Source organism: Asterias rubens, chromosome 9 (genome assembly GCF_902459465.1).
Source record: "Asterias rubens chromosome 9, eAstRub1.3, whole genome shotgun sequence".
Taxonomy (NCBI): Eukaryota; Metazoa; Echinodermata; class Asteroidea; order Forcipulatida; family Asteriidae; genus Asterias; species Asterias rubens.
The window spans coordinates 7,229,298-7,252,763 of NC_047070.1; the positions used below are offsets into that span (position 1 = coordinate 7,229,298).

Here is a 23,466-nt window from a genome sequence, read left to right on the forward strand (position 1 = left end):
CTTCTGTCTTCCCCCGTTTCTCCTTCCATGTTGTGGTGAACAGGTGATAAGCTGAGAGACAGGTTTCCTGGTGTTTCTGTAAGAGCGCCCTGCGAGTCCCTGACGATGCTGTTTTTTGGGGGTGTATAAGTTTTGGATCCTGGGCTCTTTTAACAATTAAATACATGACTTGTGATTCATGCAGGAGGAAAGAGGAGGGTTACGATACAAAAACACTCACCAATGTTCTGTTCAGCACAGACTCTTGACAACCACGCTTGCAACTGTACAAACTGAGCAAACAGACACAAACACATCATGAAAAGTAACATAGAAATGCCTGGATGGATTACAGTCTCATTTTCACAAACAATGAAGATGAAGGCATTCTTATTTTTTTCTAAATATAACTTTACAGTACATAAGAGTAACTATAAATACAAATATAAATAGTAAACTTGCGGGTACAACCAATCTCTTTTGAAGGAGTGGTGCCTCTGAAAAGAGCCGGTTTTGTCTCGACACTTTGTACAGTAAACTCTGCTCGTCTTCATTTCTCCTGAAGACCCTTCCCTTCAAGACCAAATCGGCTCTTTTCAGAGCCACCACTCCTTCAAAAGAGACTTTGCTCATGGTTGTACCCGCAAGTTTACTCTTCATATTTCTATTTATAGTTACTCTTATTCTCCACACCATGCAAAGCTTCAAACACCATTTACAGTGCATCTTTAAGCTCCATTTTCAAATTAATCTTTGCATCCTTTGGAAAAAGAGGCTTTAGAAATGTTATTATTATTCTTTATTATCGTTATGACTATTCTTTAACAATTACCAATGTTGTCCAAAACGCTTTCAAGTAAGACACACAAAGAAGTTAAAGAATACAATCATTTGTATTTACTTGAGCTCCTTGTGGCGGCAGTTGTTTAGCCAGCAGAGTGATGATGTTGCAGAGATGTACAGCATCCTTCGTTGACGAACCATCGTCTGATGTTAGCATATCCATCACAAGACGCTGAAAAAAAGATCAATCAGTTATCTTAAACCATAGCCCACTTAGAGCAAGTTCGAGTGTGCACATTTTACTTGACTACTGACCAGCAACGTACATGCGCAGTGAAGCACTCACTTGAACGACTCATTTGGAAATGCAAAGCCAAGTCAACCATTGGTACCACAGTATTCACCACTTAATTGCCTTATCCATTTTCACCTTAGTGTCACTGGTTCCCCTCTGCGCTTTACACATGTTAAACGTCACCTAGGACCAATCAAAACACAGATATAGAAAGCTTACGTGACTGCTTATATATCCAGTGAAATCATTGTATCACAATAAAATCATTGGTTCTGAAAAGCAAGCAACAGACTCTGCCACCAATTTGCAGAGAAGGCAAGCGCTTCTGTGAGATTTTCGAGGTGGTTCCCTGCTTCTGTAAACAACTCATCTATGCAACTCCGCCAACGAGCACGGTTTGGTATGTTTCACTGCAACACCAAAAGATTCCAAAACAGCCCCTTGCCCTACCTCACCAAGCTCCTGAACTCCTAGAACCATGTTAATATAATTGCTTAATTTTCTGGTCTTAAATGTATACAAATGAAGTGAACCTGTTTGTACATATCTGGCAGGCCGATGCTTTTGTGATTTTTTTTATCAAATGTTCACTATGTATTTTCTATTGTAAAGCTTTTTAATAACTGATGTAATATTTTTAATTATTGTAAATTATGCCGCAATTCAGCGGTATGCTGCGATGGCATTTTTAAACAAATAAACCAATAAGCATCATCTTTATCCTTGTGGATGAAGGACAGGGGACCAGTGTAGTAGCGCAAGGGCAGCATTTGAGGGCAACGCCCTGGTGTTGCTGGTGTGATTAGCAGCATATTGCACCACAGCATCTTGTAAACCATTGCATGGTGCTGTGTGAAAGGAATAGGTCTCGTAATTCTCAATGTAGTCCCACATACCTTGCAGGAAATTACTTAATATGTTAAAGCGCCTAGAGCAACACTGAGTTACGGATATGCTCGCTATACAAGTAGCCACTGTTATTTGTACCTGGAATTTCTTGATGTGTAAATGAACTCTCTCTTCTTCTTCGAGAGTGTCCACGTGACCCTCCTCCGACTCTAGATCAGGATCAATCAACCTCAGGTAACCAGCTATACGCTCGGGGAACCGGGTACAGATCATGTTGACCGACGTAGAAAGGCCTTCCAGACACATTGATGACACAGCCTTCTTCTGTAAGAATATCAATCGTTCAGTAACAGTTAGAGTTATCGATTTTCAGTATTGATTTTTAAAATAATAATATTAGTAATAATAATATTGAAGTATAAATAGCGCATGTATCTACCAAACAAGGTATTCAAGGCGCAAAGTATATACAAACTTTCAGAAATATAGGTTATTGCAATGATAAATTCTGAGACCCAATTGTTAGGGTTTACAAGATGCTACGGAGCATACAGCAGCCACAGCCAGAAACACCGGGGCATGCCCTTCTCTTTTCGATAAGTGCACTGGGTTCTTTCACATGCGTTACACAACACATGGGACCAACGGCTTTACATCCCATCCGAAGGACGAAGCAATGGTTGACTGCGTGATTAGGGACAGAAGTGTCACGGCTAGGGGTTGAAAAAAAAAAAAAATTGACTAGATCGATATTTGAACCAACATTCTCTGGATTAGCAATCATTTAATAACAGCGGTAGTGAAGTTAATAACGATCCACTAAAAGCTGAGGTGGTAGTCCTGGTCAATTTTCTACCATCCGCCCAGGTTGTAGTTAAAAACCATGACAGTTCTTGAGAAGTCTCCTGATATACAAAAATCTACTTCCCGGTAGTAGAAGCCAAAGCAAGACAGTTCTCTACAGAACCAAAAGGCTTGGGTATCATCCATCAGAAGCCTGGCTTGTAGAGCAATCAGTTCTACCTCCAAATTACTAAGCAATCAAGTGTCTCAAACACCAGTATAACCAGACCCCACTTTCATAGAGCTGCTTAAGCACAAAAATTGCTTAAGCACGAAAATAGGTTGCCTGTTTTACACACATTACCACTGGCCAAAATTCCATACCATATACATGTACATTCCTTGTGACTGGTATTTAGCAGCTGTTTACTTAGCATAACAATTGAGTGGAGTCTTGGCTGGTAATCTACTTTTACTAAAGCAAAGATTTGTTTAGCTAACATGTAAGCTCTATGAACTTGAATCCGTTCCTCTTAACCACTAGGCCATGACGCACCATGGTGCTTGTCTTACTGAGCTATCTAGTGGGTCACTTTTGTGTCAGATTTTGTGTTCCTCTTCCAGGTGAAACCTCTGTTGTTTTTAGTAAATGTTTAAACAAAAAAACTTTATTTTCTTAATGTTGCTGACTTACCCTCTCATTCCTTCCACTGTCTGCTGGTGTGCAGGTGTCTGCTGTAAACTTATGAAGAAAAACTCTGTTGGGTTTGAACATACAGAAAAAGAAAAAAAAGGAAAGATAAAGCAAATAATTTTATACTAGGTTTAGGTCTATCATTTGACTCAAATTTACATATAAAAAAATATAATTTGTTTTTTTGTTCACCCTTTTTTACACCAATGTGTATTAAGCACTGTATACTTGGTACAGTGAAATAAAACCCAGGCAAATCACTTGGGTCAGATTCGAACCCACGACCTTTGCATTGCTAGAGCAGATGTCAAATTAGACTAAAATGTACACAGACCGGAATACTGAGTAGCAGAACTGATAGAACTTCTACATAATGTTGCCAAAAACCAAAGGTATACCTTGCCTAAGCACTGTATATTTAACTCTGTGAACAAAATCCCCAGGCAAATGAAGCAGGTTGGATTGGAACCTGTGACCTTTGCATTGCTAGAGCAGATGTCAAATCAGGATGCTGAGTAGCAGAACTGATAGAGCTTCAACATGTTGTTGCGAAAAACCAAAGGTACACCTTGCCTTTAAGCACTGTATATTTAATTCTGTGAACAGAATCCCCAGGCAAATGAAGCAGGTTGGATTTGAACCTGTGACCTTTGCATTGCTAGAGCAGATGTCAAATCAGGATGCTGAGTAGCAGAACTGATAGAGCTTCTCCATGTTGTTGTCAAAAACCAAAGGTATACCTTGCCTTTAAGCACTGTATATTTAACTCTGTGAACAAAATCCCCAGGCAAATGAAGCAGATTGGATTGGAACCTGTGACCTTTGCATTGCTAGAGCAGATGTCAAATCAGGATGCTGAGTAGCAGAACTGATAGAGCTTCAGCATGTTGTTGTCAACCTTGACTTTAAGTACTGTATATTTAATTCTGTGAACAAAATCCCCAGGCAAATGAAGCTGGTTGGATTGGAACCTGTGACCTCTGCTTGCTAGAGCAGATGTCAAATCAGGATGCTGAGTAGCAGAACTGATAGAGCTTCTCCATGTTGTTGTCAAAAACCAAAGGTATACCTTGCCTTTAAGCACTGTATATTTAACTCTGTGAACAAAATCCCCAGGCAAATGAAGCAGGTTGGATTGGAACCTGTGACCTTTGCATTGCTAGAGCAGATGTCAAATCAGGATGCTGAGTAGCAGAACTGATAGAGCTTCAACATGTTGTTGTCAAAAACCAAAGGTATACCTTGCCTTTAAGCACTGTATTTTTAACTCTGTGAACAAAATCCCCAGGCAAATGAAGCAGGTTGGATTGGAACCTGTGACCTTTGCATAGCTAGAGCAGATGTCAAATGAGGTTAAAATCCCGGAGACTGATCGCGATACTGAATAGCAGAACTGAAATAGCTTCTCCATGTTGTTGCCAAAAACCAAAGGTTAACTTTGCCTTCAAGCACTGTACTGTGAATGAAATCCAAGGGCAAATCACTCGAGAGTGAGTCGAACCCACATACTTTGCATAGCTAGATCAGGGCCCAATTTCATAGAGCTGCTTAAGCACAAAAAGTATCTTAGCACAACAAAAATATGTCTAACAGAATAAGGTTACCAGCCAAATTACCAAATCACATTTGCAATCTCTGAATGGTATCCTGCTAATTTTTGCTTAGCACAGAAGAGTTAAGCAAAGTTGTGTGCTTAAAGCAGCTCTATGAAATTGGGCCCTGAAGTTAATTCGGCTTAAATTGGACACTGACCGGGATACTGAGTAGCAGAAAAGATACAGTTTCTCCATGTTGTTGCCCGCTGGACCGTCACATTCCCCTTTGTCATTCAGCTGGTGTATCTTCTGCAATGCTATGCTCACCATGAACCGTACAAAGTTAGATTCCTCACGTAGCATGAGCAGACATTCCTGTCGATCCGGAGTATCGTCGCTATGTAGAAAAAAATGAGAAGTTATTGCATCAAATCGACAAGTTTTTAAAAGATCGGTTAAAAGATAAGTTGAATGATCGCTTTAAAGGCAGTGGACACTATTGGTAATTACTTAAAATAATTATTAGCATAAAACCTTACTTGGTAACGAGTAATGGGGAGCTGTTGATAGTATAGCTACAACGTCTCTGGACATTTTCAAAACTCTGCCTGTTTTTAACCATTTATTTTTGCCAACACGTTTATGTAACATTTTTATTCAATGTACCCTTATTTCTTTCCAAGCTTCGTAATTTGTATTTTTGTTTTTGTTTTGTTACTCTTTTTGTTTGTTTTATGCGCCTGGAATAAGTTTAGTCTTAGATAGATGGCGCTTTATAAGTTTTAATTATTATTATTATTTATTATTTTATACAACATTGTGAGAAAAAGCTCCCTCTAAATTGGATTAGTTATTGAGAAAGAAGTAATTTTCCACAAAATTTATTACGAGACCTCAGATTTAGAATCGAGGTCTCGATATCAAGCATCTGATTCCATGTGACAAAGGTGTTTTTTCTTTCATTATTATCTCACAACTTCGATGACCGATTGAGCTCAAATTTTCACTGGTTTGTTATTGTATGCATATGTTGAGATATACCAAGTGAGAAGACTGGTCTTTGACATTTACCAATAGTGTCCAGTGTCTTTAAAAGATCAGTTAAAAGATCGGGTAAATGAGCAATCTCGGAATGGTATTCTGCTAATTTTTAAATGAGCAGTAAGAAATGAAAAGATCTGTTAAATAGTCAATTAATCAGAAAATAAAAAAGGTTAAATTATCAGTATCAAGTAAATAGTCAGTTAAATTGTCCCATGATTTTATGGCTCCAAATGAGTTTTGTGAGTTTGGATTTTTGGTGCAAAAAAAGAAGAAAAGATTGCCATTAACGACATGGTCAAATTTACCGAGTTGGGGTCAACAAAATTCTGAGGAATTTATGGTTCATAAAGTAAAGAACAGATAGACATTGAAGACATTTAATCAGTGCGGGATAGGTATACAACCACAATTTTGAGACTTACATGTATTGAGAATTTTGTAAGTTTGAATTTTTGGTCCGAAATGAAAATAACCTGCCATGCCGGCATGGTCAAGTTTTCAGATTTTGGGTCAACAGTTTTTCTGAGATTTTATGATTCAAAATGATACAGACCAGATAACTGAAGACATTTTTTCACTACGGAAAAAGTATACAAACAAAAATATAATTTGTGAGTTTGGACTTTTGGTTGAAAATTTAAAAAATCTGCCATGCCCGTATGGTCAAAATTTCAGCTTTAAGGTCAAACATTTTCCAGTGATTTTATGGTTCAAAATTATACAGAGTGGACTACAGAAGATATTCTATCAGTGCAAAATAGGTCTACAACGAAAATTTGCAGATTTATTGAGAATTTCGTGAGTTTGGATTTTTGGTCTTAAATGAAAAAATCTGCCATGCCGGTATGTTCAAATTTTCAGATTTGGGGTCAAATACTTTCTGGTGATTTTATGGTTCCAATTTATACAGAATGGACTGAAATTATTTTATCAGTGCAAAATAGGTCTACAACCAATTTTTTTATAGATTTATTGAGAAATTTGTGAGTAAGGATTTTTGATCCGAAATGAAAAAAAACCTGCCATGCCGGTATGGTCAATTTTACAGATTTGGGGTCAAAATATTTCTGGTGATTTTATGGTTCCAAATGTTACAGAACGGACCGAGTACAACCAAAACTTGTAGATTTATTGAGAATTTTAGGTTTGATGTGAAAAAAATCTGCCATGCCAGTCAAATTTTCAGATTTGGGGTTACAAATTTTCCAATGATTTTATGGTTCAGAATGATACAGACAGACTACTGAAGAAATTTTGTTAGTGCAGACTGGGTATACAACCAAATTTTTTTAATTTATTGAGAATTTTATGAGGTTGGATTTTTGGTCCGTAATTGAAAAAAACTGTCATGCCGGTATGGTCAAATTTTCAGATTTAGGGTCAAAAAGTTTCCAGTGATTTTATGGTTCCAAATGATACAGAACAGACTACTCAGTGCAGACTGGGTATCTAATTTTTAGATTTATTGAGAATTTTGTGAGTTTGGATTTTTGGTTCGAAATGAAAAAAATCTGCCATGCCGGTATGGTCAAATTTTCAGATTTGGGGTCAAAACTTTTCCGATGATTTTATTGTTCCAAATGATACAGAACAGACTACTGAAGACATTTTATCAGTGCAGACTGGGTATACAATTGAACTTTTTTAATTTATTGAGAATTTTGTGAGTTTGGATTTTTGGCTTGAAATGAAAAAAATTCTGCCATGCCGGTATTGTCAAATTTTCAGATTTGGGGGTCAAAAATTTCCAGTGATTTTATTGTTCCGAATAAAACAGAACAGACTACTGAAGACATTTTATTAGTGCAGACTGGGTATACAACCAAGATTGTAAGATTTTTTGGGAATTTTGTGAGTTTGGATTTTTGGTTTGAAATGAAAAAAAATCTGCCATGCCGGTATGGTCAAATTGGGGTCAAAACTTTAACAGTGATTTTATGGTTCCGAATGCAACAAAACGGACTACTGAAGACATTTCATCAGTGCTGACTGGGAATACAACCAAAATTTTTTAATTTATGAAGAATTTTGTGAATTTCTTTTTTGGTCCGAAATTAAAAAAATCTGCCATTATGTTCACATTTGGGGTGAAACAATTTCCGCTGAGTTTATGGTTTCAAATCATACAGAACGGACTGCTGATACCATTTTATCAGTGCAGACCATGTGTATTACCAAAATCTTTTAATTTATTGAGAATTTTGTGAGTTTGGATTTTTGGTTTGAAATGAAAAAAAACCTGCCATGCCGATATGGTCAAATTTTCAGATTTGGGGTCAAAAATTTTCCAATGATTTTATGGTTCCGAATGAAATAGAACGGACTACTGAAGACATTTTATCAGTGCAGACTGGGTATACAGCCAAATTTTTTTTAATTTATTGAGAATTTTGTGAGTTTGGATTTTTGGTCCGAAATGAAAAAAATCTGCCATGCAGATATAGTCAAATTTTCAAATTTGGTGCCAAAATTTGTCCACTGATTTTTTTGGTTCCGAATAAAACAGAAAGGACTACTGAAGACATTTTATCAGTGCAGACTGGGTATACAATTGAAATTTTTTAATTTATTGAGAATTTTGTGAGTTTGGATTTTTGGTTCGAAATGAAAGAATTCTGCCATGCCGGTTATGGTCAAATTTTCAGATTTGGGGTCAAATTGCCGAAATATCTGGTAATTTTATTGTTCCAAATGATACAGAACAGACTACTGAAGACATTTTATCTGTGCAGACTGGGTATACAAAATTTTTTTTTTAATTTATTGAGAATTTTGTGAGTTTGGATTTTTGGTCCGAAATGAAAAAAATCTGCCATGCCGGTATGGTCAAATTTTCAGATTTAGGGTCAACAAAACTCTGTTAATTTTATAGTTCCAAATGATACAGAACAGACTACTGAAGACATTTTATCAGTGCAGACTGGGTATACAATTGAAATTGTTAAATTTATTGAGAATTTTGTGAGTTTGGATTTTTGGTCCGAAATGAAAAAAATCTGCCATGCAGATATAGTCAAGTTTTCAAATTTGGTGCCAAAATTTTTCCACTGATTTTTTTGGTTCCGAATAAAACAGAAAGGACTACTGAAGACATTTTATCAGTGCAGACTGGGTATACAATTGAAATTTTTTAATTTATTGAGAATTTTGTGAGTTTGGATTTTTGGTTCGAAATGAAAAAATTCTGCCATGCCGGTTATGGTCAAATTTTCAGATTTGGGGTCAAATTGCCGAAATATCTGGTAATTTTATTGTTCCAAATGATACAGAACAGACTACTGAAGACATTTTATCTGTGCAGACTGGGTATACAAAATTTTTTTTTTAATTTATTGAGAATTTTGTGAGTTTGGATTTTTGGTCGGAAATGAAAAAAATCTGCCATGCCGGTATGGTCAAATTTTCAGATTTAGGGTCAACAAAACTCTGTTAATTTTATAGTTCCAAATGATACAGAACAGACTACTGAAGACATTTTATCTGTGCAGACTGGGTATACAACCAAAATTGTTAAATTTATTGAGAATTTTGTGAGTTTGGATTTTTGGTCCGAAATGAAAAAAATCTGCCATGCTCGATATGGTCAAATTTTCAGATTTGGTGTCAAAATTATTCCATTGATTTTTTGGTTCCAAAAAAAAACAGAAAGGACTACTGAAGACATTTTATTAGTGCAAACTGGGTATACAATTGAAATTTTTAAGTTTATTGAGAATTTTGTGCGTTGGCATTTTTGGTCTGAAATGAAAAAAATCTGCCATGCCGGTTTGGTCATACAGTATGTTCAGATTTGGGGTAAAAAAACTTCCGTTGATTTTGTGGTTCCAAATGATACAGAACGGACTACTGAGGACATTTTATAAGTGCAGACTGGGTATACAACCAAATTTTGGTTGTATACCCAGTTGGGTATACAACCAAAATTTATAAATTTATTGGGAATTTTGTGAGTTTGGATTTTTGGCCCGAAAAAAAATTAAAAAATTGCTATGTTTCCAATCGGTCAAAATTTCAGATTTGTGGCTAAAAAGTTGCCAGTGATTTTATGTTTCCAATAAATACAGAACGGACTACCCTGAAGACATTTCATCAGTGCGGACTGGGTATATAAGAAAAATTATGAGATTTCTTGAGAAATATGTGAGTTTGGATTTTTGGTCCAAAAAATGTCAGAGGGTTCAAGAAGTCGAAAATCAGATGAAAGTAGAAACAAATACTAGAACTTGAGCAAACCTGAAAAGTAACTTCATTGTCTTGGTGACAAACTTGATGGAGAGTAGACTGCGTGCCGCCTTGTGACCCGCTTTGCTCTTCTGGCTGCTTTTGTCACGGAGAATCTCAGACAGTTTATGGTAGTTGCTGAACAGTTGCAACAACTGCTCTGCGCTTGTTGCACTATTATACAAGAAACAGGAATGATTGTTTATAGTAAGGTTTGCGGTAATACCATGTAATAATATTATTTAATAATATTAATAAATGAATTCTTGGCAGAATGTGGAGTATGAAGACCCAGACAATACCAGGGGCCGATTTCACAAAGGTCTCAAATCAATCGTAGTTGCTAAGTAAAGTGTGATGTCACAATACAAATCTCTATGGTGATATTGAAAATTTGTCTTGCCATGAATTTAATTGCTTTGTGCAATCGGCCCCTGGGGTCATCGGACCTCTAGGACTAGAGAAGAGGGGACTGGACAAATTCATTGAGTGTATCCCTGGCAGCACAAGCATCAACTTAGTCCAGAAGATAGCACTCCTCGGCACAGCCCACATACTACGTAGAATTCTGTCCATTAAATAACATCTCCCCTTTAGCGCCTCAGATCCATATAGTCTGGATCCGGCTCTATAGGATGTATCGTAGATAGCCAAAAAAAACTTTTTTATAATAATAAGATCGCAATCTTATACAGCGCACGTATCTACCAAACAAGGTACTCAAGGCGCTGAGTATGTACAAACTTTGATAAAGATAGGTTATTGAATTGATGAAATATTACGTCCCATCCAAAAGACGAAGCAATGGTTAAGTGTCTTGCTTAAGGACACAAGTGTCACGGCTGGGGGATTCGAACCCACACTATGCTGATCAGAAACACTAGAGATTGAATTCGGTGGTCTTAACCATACCATGACACTTCCATGACGCGTCATGCAATGATTCTTACCTGTAGTCCGTGTTAGTAAAGTTGTATTCCATGAGCACCTCATAAATTCCCAGGACTAAGATACCAAAGATGTTATTCTTCACTCCTACGCTGCCAGTCTCAGAGAAATCGGCCGATTTATCCTGATGGTTTAATTTTAAGACAATTTTAAGTATTGGTAATCTTCAGAATTTTTTTTTTTTTGTTACAGTTATTCACTTAATCTTTGGTTAGAATTCCCCGTCTTTGCAATCAGAGGCTTTCGATATGGTTTTATCTTTATGTTTTCATGAATTCGATCTTTATAAAAACAAATTAATTTGTAAAAAAAACAAAAAATCTTGATTGAGACCAATAGGCGACTTTTGGGACGCTTGGTGGCAGCAGACTTACCAGTTAAATTCCATTGTTCTCAGTAATGTGCGCATGCTCAGAGCTACGTAAACAATAGAAATTTACCTGGTAGGTCTGCTGCCACCTAGCATTCCAAAGTCTCCAATTAAGAAGTTGCACCGCAGTACTTAAGTTAATCATTGATCCACTATAAGATTAAGTACAAGCCCGGCTAATTTGTCAACCTTTCGCACAGGTAGTAGTTTTTTAAAAAAACAACAGATCTGAGAGATTTCACAATTTCTGAAAATCTACTTTCTGAGAATATAAAACAAAACAGTTCTCAAAAGAAAAAAATCTACCTGGCAAGTGGACACACATGGTGTTACCGCAAACCAATTATATGTTAAACAAGCAACAATCAGGGGCATTCGATATGGTTTGTATAATAACAAAACATGCTTACCAACTCAAAATCTTCCAAGTCACTCTTGATCATTCGTCGTGTGAGAGATGAAAGTACCGACTCCAAGTGGTCTAAGAGTTCTTTCATGTGCATCTCAGCCTCCTCCTCATCCTCCTCATCTTCATCATTGGACTGCTCCATCAACTTCTTACATCGCACGACACAGTGACAGATACACTGCAGTAGATGGGACTGAATCAAGAAAAGTACACAATGTTAAAAGGTACGAACGATTTGTAATGACCCAACAACAATATTTTTGTAAATTCTAACCAAAAGTATAGCTTATAAATAAGGGAATAAAAGGTAAGCGACGAGGTTTTTTTAAACAGACTTTTAAAACTGGCAGGGTGGTGGCCGTGCGACAGCTCGGGCCTTAATCATTTGGCCACGACCCTGCAAGGTTTTTAACGAACGTTTAAGAACAATTCACTACTCTTTTATTCCAGTTCATAAATACCATTTTGGTTAAAAGGCGTAATAAAATAGTAAACTCTGTTTCCCGACGTCTGAGCTCTGTATGTGTGGTACGTTTTTGTGAGACAGTTTTCGGTATGCATTCGTGTGCGTAGTAATGCATCCTCGTATCCATGAGCTAATGGCGTGACGAGATCAATCATCCCGGGGAACAAGGTTGTGCATCAATCCGTACAAATGCTATCCGAAAACAACTGGTTATAAACAGCTCCAGCTGGTCATTATCATTCGTTTTATCACCCCCACGTGAGGCGCTCTCTACCAATAGGAATAGCCAAACTAACCAGGGTATTTATGCATGCAAAATTTAACGCCAAGTAAGAACTACTCTGGGGACCCTTCAAACTCAGTGTGTTAAAGCCAATATACACTTTCGGTACAGAAAAGAAAAAAAAAAGTTCACAAATTTACAAATAATTTACAGGGTTTACACAAGGGAATGGTGAAAGACTTCTCTAAAATATTATTCCATGAAATGCTTTACTTTTTGAGAAAACATTAAAACAATATAAATTCTCGATAGCGTCACATGCGGAAACAAGGTAGGGTTTTCCGATGACTGATTGAGCCTAAATTGTCACAGGTTTGTTATTTTATATATAAGTTGTGATACACAAAGTTTGGGCCTTGGACAATACTGTTTACCGAAAGTGTCCAATGGCTTTAACACCAAACTTTCAAAAGATTCAAGAGTGCCCCACAGTTTGAAAAGAGAGAACCCAGCTAGAGAAGCAAAGAGGTTGGACATACCAGAGGTTCTGCGATGTAGACTTGATCCCCCTGAGCCATGATACAGCGTTGTAGTTTGATTGGTGGATTGACATCATCATCGGGCTCATAATAACCCATCCATTGCTTGCTCAACATGTCTATGATAGTATCCTTCAGTTTGGAGTTCCTTTGCAGCACCTCGTACAAACCCTATTACAAGGCAAATAATAAGAATAATAATAATACTAATTTAATAGATGGAAATTTGCATCGGGGATAAAGAATATTAATTTTGGTTGTCACCAAAATACACTGATGTGTAATAGTGCTGTATACTCTGTACTTTTTTTTGTCATACTATGTACTTTTTTTTTGTACGAAGTGTAGTGGCCGAGCGGTTAAGAGCACCGAATTCAAACTCTGGTGTTTCTGATCAGCAGAGTGCGGGTTCGAGCCGTGACACTTGTTTCCTTAAGCAAGACACTTAACCATTGCTTCGTCCTTCGGATGGGACGTTAAGAAGTTGGTCCCGTGTGTTGTGTAACGCACGTAAAAGAAACCAGTGCACTTATAGAAAAGAGAAAATATTAGCATATTGCGCCACAGCACCTAGTAAACCATTACATGGTGCTATGTAAAAGGATTAGATCTCATAATTCAAAAACCTAGTCCTACATACCTTGCAGGAAATACTGTATGTTTCAGCGCTTTGAGACACCCTTCAGGTGTATAAGGCGCTAGATAAATATTGACTACTATTAACATTATTATTAAACAGTGCTTATCGGTGCATATGGGTAAAACCAAAAATTTATAATACTGATACAGTAGCTTTTGCATAGAACCCTTAACCCAAAAAGGGTCCTGAGGCGCTTTAGATAGAGTTTAATACTTTAAGCAAGTTAAGAAATAATGAACAGTTTAAGATAAAAAAGACTGAGAATGCCTTAGAAATTTAATTACAACCGTCCAACTACAATGAAATGAAGTTTCAGTATCAATTGACATAAAACAGGCAGATTGATAATCTTTAAAAAGATAAATTTGAAGACAATCCATTTAAAAAAATGGATTAAAAGAGAGATACATTTGCCTTTAAATTATGTTAAAAGACATTCCAAAAGACATTAAAATCTATTAAAAAAAAGAAAAAAAACCACGAGAGGATGAGTGATCGTTCGATTAGCTCTTGTCAGGGGCTCACCCGAGTGAGCACCGCGGGGTCGACCCAGGGAAGCTAATCGAATGCACCCTATATTATATGTAATATCAAAGCAAAAAAAAAGAATCTCTAATGAATGTCTGCCTACAAACCTCATAGAGGATCAACCTGACATCGGCTTGCTGCGTGAAACAACGTCTTAGACTCCCGAGGATCTCAAGACAAACTATAGCCTCATAGTTGGACTGTTGGCTTCCTCCTGTATGGATGTCAACCATCGTCTGAAACAGAAATAAACAGCTTAACATTAAGAATTGTCAACTTTCTGAGCAGTCGAGGGACACGGGCGGAAGGACCAGCTTCATACTTTTTTTAATAACTACAAAATGTGTGGATCAATTTCGCTGATTAATTTTTTTAACTGCCGTTTAAGGCAGTGGACACTATTGGTAGTTACTCAAAATAATTATTAGCATAAAACCTTTCTTGGTGACGAGTAATGGGGAGAGGTTGATGGTATACAACATCGTGAGAAACGGCTCCCTCTGAAGTGCCGTAGTTTTCGAGAAAGAAGTAATTTTCCACAAATTTGATTTCGAGACCTCAGATTTAGAACTTGAGGTCTCGAAATCAACCATCTAAACCCACACAACTTCGTGTGACAAGGGTGTTTTTTCTTTTATTATTATCTCGCAAGTTCAATGACCGATTGAGCTCAATTTTCACAGGTTTGTTATTTTATGCATATGTTGAGATACAACTGTGAGGGCTAGTCTCTGACAATTACCAATAGTGTCCACTGCCTTTAAACTCCACTCTTTCATACACTGGGTGAGTAAACTCAGAGGTTGACCAAAAAAAATGTATTGTGGGATGGCAGATTAGTCTGGATGGCGCCATTCTAATGTGCACAGAAGATGTCAGTAATGATTCTAGTTAGTGATTAATTTGGCATAAAAAATTGTTGCCGCAACACATCTTGATAATTAAAAATTACTCGCGAAGAGTGTTAAAGTCGCAACTATTTGAGGTACGACTAGTCGAGTAGTAAATTTCACTAGTTGCCCATGGCTTATAAACCATGGGGGTATTAGGTTTTCTAGATCAGTTTTGAAGAATGATACAGGTATTCACAGCTGGATTGGCAGCATACATGTATTGCACCGCAGCACCTAATAAACCATTACATGGTGCTAAGGATTAGGTCTCATAATTCAAACTTCGTCCCACCCACCTTGCAGAAAATACCTGGCACTTTGTATCCTTTGGAAAAAGGCGCATCATAAATACGGTTACTATTATTATTATTATTATTTAAGAATTGTACCTGACTGGATGCAGACATGTAGGACTGACTCATCTGACTCGCTGGCAGACTCCCATAAACCTGAAACTGTCTCAGCATTTGCAGATATCCCGACACTGCTATTTTCCTGGCGTCTCCTTGCCTGTCATACCAAACACAAAAAGACAACACAATGTTTATTTGAGGCTTGCACGGTGAGGCATCAATGTAAACTTGGTTTGGTTTGCGGTATCACCATGTGTGTATCTACTTATGTGGTCAAGTGGTTAGACTCACAGGACTTGCAATCACAAGGTTGTGGGTTCGATTCCCCCAGCTGACCGCTGATTTCACAATGACGACAATAAATATTGGCGTCTAGTTACTGAATTGCAACTTCTTGATTTGTGCAATTCATAATCATAGACGTTAAACCAATGTTTGTATGAAAGAGATTGGCTGCTGCCAGCTTGGCGTTTATATCGCCTTGTGGGAGTTTGCCGAGTTCCCTTGACGGGAAGATCATCTAAACAAACAAACAAACTTGCTGGGTAGATTATATTCCTTCCTCGTGTTCAATCTCTAGGACCCGGGGTCACTAGGTGGATTGGGTTTTCAATCTGTACCCGACTGAATGGGTTTTTTCCCTGGAATATAAATGTATCTCTGGGGTTTTCCTCCAACATCCAAAACCGAAACTTCCTCAGTCACTTCTCTTCATTGGGTTCTTGGCTAGTACAGCTCCGAACACATCACAAGAACCATGCTTTTCTCAGCATCCTTGGCTTCAAACAACCAGAATAAATGGATGGGTTGGGGGGGGGGACATTTTGGTTCCCATTTTTGGAGGTTGAATGTGACAAAAGTACCTGAATCTTTTCAGTTTAATTTGTTGGGATTTTGTCAATTTTTTGTATTACAAATGTTTAAAGTTGTTATTTTGACATAATTGTTACTTCCACAAAAAATCAATAAGATAACATAAAGGTAAGATGCCAACACTCAACAGAGATACGATGGCTATCTATGGATGCGTTCGATAAACTTCCCCTAGTCAACCCCGATTTGACGTTTTTCCAGGGGCTCAGCCCCAAGTGCCCTGCTCGTGGAATGGGTCACATGGGGTTGGCTCGAGGTGCATGACGTCACCACGGGAGGGTGAGTGATCGTCCGATTAGCTCTTGTCAGGGGCTCACCCGAGTGAGCACTGTGGGGCCATCCCAGGGAAGCTACAATCGAACACACCCAATGCCAATCTGCTGACACATGACCACTCGACTTGACATGCCATGATAAAAAAAACCAGTATCTTATTTGGACGAATAAAAGACTATTTTTCGGCAAAATGAATGAAAATTTGGTGGTCGGATTTGGATGATACATTATTATTTCCTTGGCTTCAAACAACCAGAATAAATTAAAATGAAACGAAATTTGAGGGATATCTCACCTAGCAAACATAGCTTTCCTCAGGACCAGCAGGAGTGAGTCTTTGAGCGACACGTTGAGCTTCATGAGTGGCTGCACAGCTTTGAGTAACCCATCAGCGGATGAAGGAGCTAGGTAAGCTAAATAGTCAAAGGCCTCTCGCATCTTGGGGAGTGAGTCCAGGAGAATTTGAGGAGCGGAGTTAACGGTGCTGGCAAGGAGACCTGAATGGAATGAGTTTTAAAGGCAGTGGACACTATTGGTAATTACTCTAAATAATTGTCAGTAACGAGCAATGGAGAGCTGTTGATAGTATAGTGAGAAACGGCTCCCTCTGAAGTAACGTAGTTTTCGAGAGAGAAGTAATTTTCCACTAAAATTTTTGAATTTGATATTTGAGACCTCAACATTAGATTTTGAGGTCCCAAAATCAAGCATCTGATGAAAGCACACAGCAACGTTTGACAAGGAATTTTTCTTCCACTATTATCTTGTAACTTCGAAGACCAATTTTCACAGGTTGGTTATTTTATGCACCAAGTGAGAAGACTGGTCTTTGACAATTACCAAAGGCGTCCACTGTCTTTAAAAAAGGTTGCAAATGCCGTTAGGAGCAGCACACATGTATGGGGTGGGTGGGATGGGGTTTAATGGCTACCATTTTAAGAGATTGTATGTGACAAAAGTAACCGCTCTTGAAAACAATTCTAACAAAGGGAGGTTTTGGTTGATAATTTAAATTTTTGTTTTCATTTTATACCATATTTGTCAAAATTTGAAGAAAAAAAATTCAAAGTAAAAAAATTTCAAAATCAAGATAACCTTAAGGTCAGCTATGAACTTGTGTATGCACTGACTGCAGTTATCGTTTCTAACATTTTAAAATTCAAATTTCTGAAAACAAGTTATTTATAAATATACATTATAAAGCCTTTAAGAAAGACTCTGATGATAGGGTATAAATGTCAGACCACTAACTAATTCGTACAAATTATATAACTTAGATCACTGTTAGGTTTTAAAGCCATTGGACACTTTCGGTAAACAGTATTGTCCAAGGCCCACACTTCCTTTATCACAACTTCTATATAAAATAACAAACCTGTGAAAATTTAGGCTCAATCGGTCATTGGAGTCGGGAGAAAATAACGGGAAAATCCACCCTTGTTTCGGCGCACGTTTCGCGGTGTCATGACATGTGTTCAAAATAAATTTGTAATTCTCGCTATCGAGAATTGATATTGTTTTAATGTTTTCTCAAAAAGTAAAACATTTCATGGAATAATATTTTAAGAGAAGTCTTTCACCATTACCTTCTGTAAACCCTGTAAGTTATTTGTAAATCTGTGAACTTTTTAAAATTTTATTGTAATGGCTTTAACACTAACCAATGTAATGCGAGACCGGCGTAGATTCTTTGGTGACGATACGATTGAGAAGTTGCTCCAGTATTTCCGCACGGACCATCTCGTGTGCCTTGAAGGTACTGACCAGGATCTGGGAGCCCAAGGAGCAGGCTCTCTGGTTCGGGGTATTGGTGCAGGCCTGATTCTCTGAAACAAAAATCATATAATAGTATAGCTTATTATTATCATATCTCAGAACTGCTTCAAGTTTACACTCCGTCCATGAATCTTCGATCCAGTTCCATGCATTCTTCTCATTGAACCCAAGTCTCGACACTCCTGGGGTGACAGGATTTTTTCTTCAGCTGCCCCATCACAGGTTTTCAAGAACTAATTTAGGTGGATATGTACACTTTACAAGTCTTGACTACTATTATAATTAGTTTGTTGTGCCCCATACTTCGATCCCCCTCCCCCGGGATCACAAGCCCACCTCAATGGCCACCTCTATGGTGTTATGGCTGAGTGAATTTGAGCTTCAAATTCAAGTTCTGGTGGTTAAGTCTTTGGAGTGTGGGTTCAGGTCCCGGTCGTGACACCTAGTGTCCTTGAGCAAGAAACTTTACTAAAATTGATTCTCTTCACCCACAGGTATAAATGGGTATATGTGAGGGTAGAGGTTGATATTGTGTATGGGTTCGAATCCCGGTCATGACACTTGTGTCCTTGAGCAAGATACTTTACTATAATTGCTTCTCTTCACACAGGGGTATAAATGGGTACCTGCGAGGGTAGAGGTTGATATTGTGTATGAAAAAGCCACAAGCGCCTTACAGGCAGCTCAGGGCTGTATACTCCCTAGGGAGCTGAGAAACATTACATGGATGTTATTGGCCCTATGACCAGGGCACTAATGTAAAGCGCATTGATACGGTTATTGTGAAATGCGCTACATAAGAATTTGTTATCTCTTGTTATCTTTGGAGCGCCACGGCAGCTCGAGCTGTATACTCCCAAGGGAGCTGAGAAAGATTAACAGGATGTTATTGGCCCAATAACCAGCGCACTACTGTAAAGCGCATTGAGACAGTTATTGTAATATGTGCTTTATAAGAACTTCTTATTACTATTCATTATTACCTACCTTTTAATTTGCCCATGGGGCCAGGTTTGGGTCCAAACGCATCCATCAGAGTGAAGCCAAGTTGAACTAATCCTTGAGTCACATGATCCCATCCATAAGAGCTAAACAAGAACCAAAGCAAATGATTAATTACAAAACACTCATCCAACTGCCCTGTGACATCAGAGAAGCAGTGTCTACTTTGGTCTTCAAGCGGTCTCTCAAAACTTTTTTGTTTCCCACTGAGAGCAACAAGTAGTTTTCTTTTGCTATGTTTTCTACTTCTGTTATTTCGTTTTTTTCTTGTGAGGCGCTGGGTTCATTGTAGAGCGCCATAGAAATGTTTACTATTATTATTATCATTATTATCATTAGAGTAAATCCAAGTTGCACTAATTCCTGAATCACATTATCCCATGAACAACCCTTAACCCTTAACTGCCCGACTGGTCACAATACTTTTAAAAACACTGTTCCGGCCCGAGAGAAGTCAATTTAGCACTTATTGTTTGTTTTAGATGTTCTTCCTGTCAATGGAACTTGGCAAACTCCAACAAGGGGATATTAACACCAAGCTGGCAACAGGCAATCTCTCTCATAACAAACATTAGTTTTGACGTCTATGATTGTGAATTGCACAAATCAAGAAATTGTGATTCAGTAACTAGACGACAATTCTTGTTCTAGTCGATGTGAAATCAGTAGTGGTTAGCTTGGTAGGATTCGAACCCACAACCCAGGCCTGAACGCCACTTCAAGGTGTGGGATACAATTTGTTTTTTTCCAGGGGTCGTTGCCACCTACTCCTGGGGCTGATGAGACAGGGTTATCCCCCTTATCGGTCACTAGGATGTAGGCTTGAGTATCATCTTATAATTGCCTTAGAATGATCAGCACCTACCTATTTTGTACGGTATCTAAGATCAACTCGGTCACATCTACCGATCCTGGGGCTATTTCTATCAATGCAAGGAAAAGAAAAACAGACAGACAATTAATTTGTGGCCTGCACAGCTCGTTGCATTGGTAATGTTTCCTCTTAACTTCCAAGGGAAGATTTAACATTGGTTTTTATTAAAAAAAAATTAAAAATATGGTTTTTGCTTTTATTTAATTAAAAATATGAACGCAGCATCCTGCTGAATTGCGACATAATTCACAATCGTTAAAAATATTACAATCATTGTTGTAGTCATGTTGGCACATGAATGCAAAAGAAAGGTAACAACTTCCATTGTGCCGGTAACTCCTCAAGTCAGGGTAAACCCTGTTGCCTAACAACTCAAGGGTTTTTCTCAAGATCCTCGCTGTTCCCAAAAGCGCCGCATTCTGCAACTGTTCTATCTTCACATTTGTCCCCTATTTCGTCCCTATTTTGTTATTACTTCATCTTAACACAACATGCAATTTAAGAAAGATAACATTTTCTTTTGTTCCAGTAACTCCTTGAGTTGGTCTACGCCCCAAAGCCTAATGACTCAAGAGTCTTTTTAGGGTCCTCGCTGTTCCCTGAAGGGACACTCTACCCTCACAGTTGTCCTTATTTCACCTAAAGCCCTCTTCACACGACAAAGTAATTTCCCCAGAAATAAACTCCAAAGCAAAATCCCAAGAGTTTTTAACCCCACCGCCACCCCAGCAACCGTTCTCACTATCCCAATTTGGTAACTCCCGCCAGTACTATTTCCCAGAAATTTGCATGGTCGTTAAGGACCAAGCCATAGACCTTTATCACGGTGTGGCCATCTTGATTTTACTACAATTCCAACTCATTGTAACCAAACTGAGGCTGGAAGAAATAATAGTCTGGTGCCATGTTTGCGCAATGAATGTTAGCATTCATTACTGTTATGGAGACAGGGAACATAACCAAGATGGTGACAACGTGATAAAGTATCTTGCTCAAGGGCATATGTGCCACGAGAGGGACTTGAACCCACACTCTGCTGATCAGAAACACAAGAGCTTTACCTGAGATCCAGTGCGATGCAGACTGCCTCTCAGCATCCTTGAAACTCTTCAAAATGACACTCTTCAAGAAGTTAAAGATCTGAAATGCAATGAATAAATGTATGTCAACATTGCCCACTAAACCATTACTTATAAATACCTCAGACAGTTTCGCTATTCCTATTGGTGGAGAGACCTTGCAGAGTCGTTGCCGTGTGACAAAGGCCCTTGCTTTCGGCTTGGGCCTTTATCACATGGCAACGACCCTGCCGGTTTTATTCAGCCTCGCCTTCGGCTGGGGCCTTACTCACACGACAACGACCCTGCCGGTTTTAAATGGCCGATAAAGAACTCGTCGCTACCCTTTTATTCCCTTAATATGATCTCAAGGCAATATCTGAGTCATTGTACCAGACATTATTGAAATCTAACTCGCTTATTATGAAGGCTGGACTAGAAAGGAAGAAGAAGAAAAAGTATGAAGACGAATAGAACAAACAAACTACTTACTGGTTCTTCAAATCGATGAATTGGTGCAATGGAGAGAGCCAAGGCGACATTGAACGGAGATAAAACAGCCGCTGTGTTACTTAGTTTACTTGCCTGTATCAACAACAACAAAATTGGTAAAACCAAAATTTAAATTCTTCATCCCTGATGCAAATTTCCATCTATTGAATGCCAATGACCTGGGCACTAATGTAAAGTGCATTGGTATGTTACTGTAAAATGTGATATATAAAAACTATATTCATTTTTGTTTTTACCCATATACACTGATGTGTGTAAGCACTGCATACTCAGTACTTTCCTGAGTTCTGTGAAGAAAAAAAACAGGCATAAACTCGGGTGGGATTCGAGCCCACAACCCTTGCAATTCTAGAGCAGTGTCATACCAACTAGACCACCTAGATTGCCCGGTAGCTAGAGGCAGTTTTAATCCTATGTTTTGGCAGCGGGTCCTGCAACGATATAAGAGATGTTAAATTTGCATCAGGGATATAGAATATTGAAGAATATCTCGATCGTCTGGTTCGTAAGACACTGCTGTAGAATTGCAAGGGTTGTGGGTTCAAATCCAATCTGAGTAAATATCCCTGTGAGTTTTTTTTTTCAAAGAACTCTGGAAAGTACTGAGTATACAGTGCTAAAACAGAATTAATATTCTTTCTCCCCGATGCAAATTTCCATCTTTTAACTGTTTAAATTTGTCCTTCTCGATTTATAATACATAAATCTGTGTAACTTTGACCGTTGGTATCTGAAACAAAAAGTTGCATCCCCCTTAAGATGATCCCCTGGCTGCCGCTTCCCAGGTTGTATGGTAATTTTGGTGTGATCCCTGGCTACAGGGCAGTTAACGGCTGTATGGCTTCTGAATGGCACCCCTGAACAAAGGTATTGATAAAATAGGGAGACCACCGACATAGGGCTGTCTACAATCCCGGCCAAAATGCTTGGGCCACCCATTCGCAATATGACGGCAATGTTGATGGCAGCGAAGACTGCGCTATGAGAGCCAACATCGAAAGGGGGCATGGGGGCCGTAGTGCGCGGGCCCAACGAAATATAGGGATCGTAGTAGCTCAGTTGGTAGAGCGCCGGCACATTAGTCCAGAGGTCATTGGATTGAGTCCCACTCTAGTAAAATTGTCTTTGTTCAACCCCAACCAATTTCTTATTTATAATACATTGGGTGCGTTCGATTACATGTAGCTTCCCTGTGTCGACCCCAAGGTGCTCATTCGAGTGCGCCCCTGACCAAGAGATTGAACGATCACTCGCCCTCTCTAGGTGACGTCATGCACCTTGGGCCAGCCCCAAGTGACCCGGTCCACAAGCAGGTCACTTGGGATTGACCCTGGTGAGCCCCTGGAATTACTTCAATGCTAATCGAACGTATCAGGGGCAGATCAGGGTCGACCCGGAGAAGCTAATTGAACACACCCATTAAAAAAGAGCAATGAATGGTAGGGTTTGAAACTTTGCATGGTGGAAATACGATATGGAAAGGTTTGCGGTAACACCATGTAATGACTATCTCTAATGAGTTTGGGTGGTTCTGAAAAGAAA

At 38.5% G+C, this 23,466-nt stretch overlaps 1 protein-coding gene across 1 annotated transcript in view; it reads right to left on the reverse strand.

Moving 5' to 3' along the window:
* LOC117294547 (Fanconi anemia group I protein-like) overlaps positions 1 to 23,466 on the reverse strand; it is a 45,765-nt gene that overhangs the window by 11,069 nt on the left and 11,230 nt on the right. Inside the window, exons 9-25 of the mRNA XM_033777005.1 lie at positions 21,904 to 21,996; positions 21,415 to 21,493; positions 20,345 to 20,402; positions 19,465 to 19,565; positions 18,363 to 18,527; positions 16,997 to 17,198; positions 15,589 to 15,709; positions 14,414 to 14,542; positions 13,139 to 13,309; positions 11,912 to 12,103; positions 11,134 to 11,255; positions 10,196 to 10,357; positions 5,136 to 5,315; positions 3,384 to 3,447; positions 2,045 to 2,230; positions 881 to 994; positions 221 to 272 (exon numbers count right to left, since the gene is read on the reverse strand). Of these exons, the coding sequence (XP_033632896.1) occupies positions 221 to 272; positions 881 to 994; positions 2,045 to 2,230; positions 3,384 to 3,447; positions 5,136 to 5,315; positions 10,196 to 10,357; positions 11,134 to 11,255; positions 11,912 to 12,103; positions 13,139 to 13,309; positions 14,414 to 14,542; positions 15,589 to 15,709; positions 16,997 to 17,198; positions 18,363 to 18,527; positions 19,465 to 19,565; positions 20,345 to 20,402; positions 21,415 to 21,493; positions 21,904 to 21,996 (2,191 nt within the window). The remainder of the gene's footprint in view (positions 1 to 220; positions 273 to 880; positions 995 to 2,044; positions 2,231 to 3,383; positions 3,448 to 5,135; positions 5,316 to 10,195; positions 10,358 to 11,133; positions 11,256 to 11,911; positions 12,104 to 13,138; positions 13,310 to 14,413; positions 14,543 to 15,588; positions 15,710 to 16,996; positions 17,199 to 18,362; positions 18,528 to 19,464; positions 19,566 to 20,344; positions 20,403 to 21,414; positions 21,494 to 21,903; positions 21,997 to 23,466) is intronic.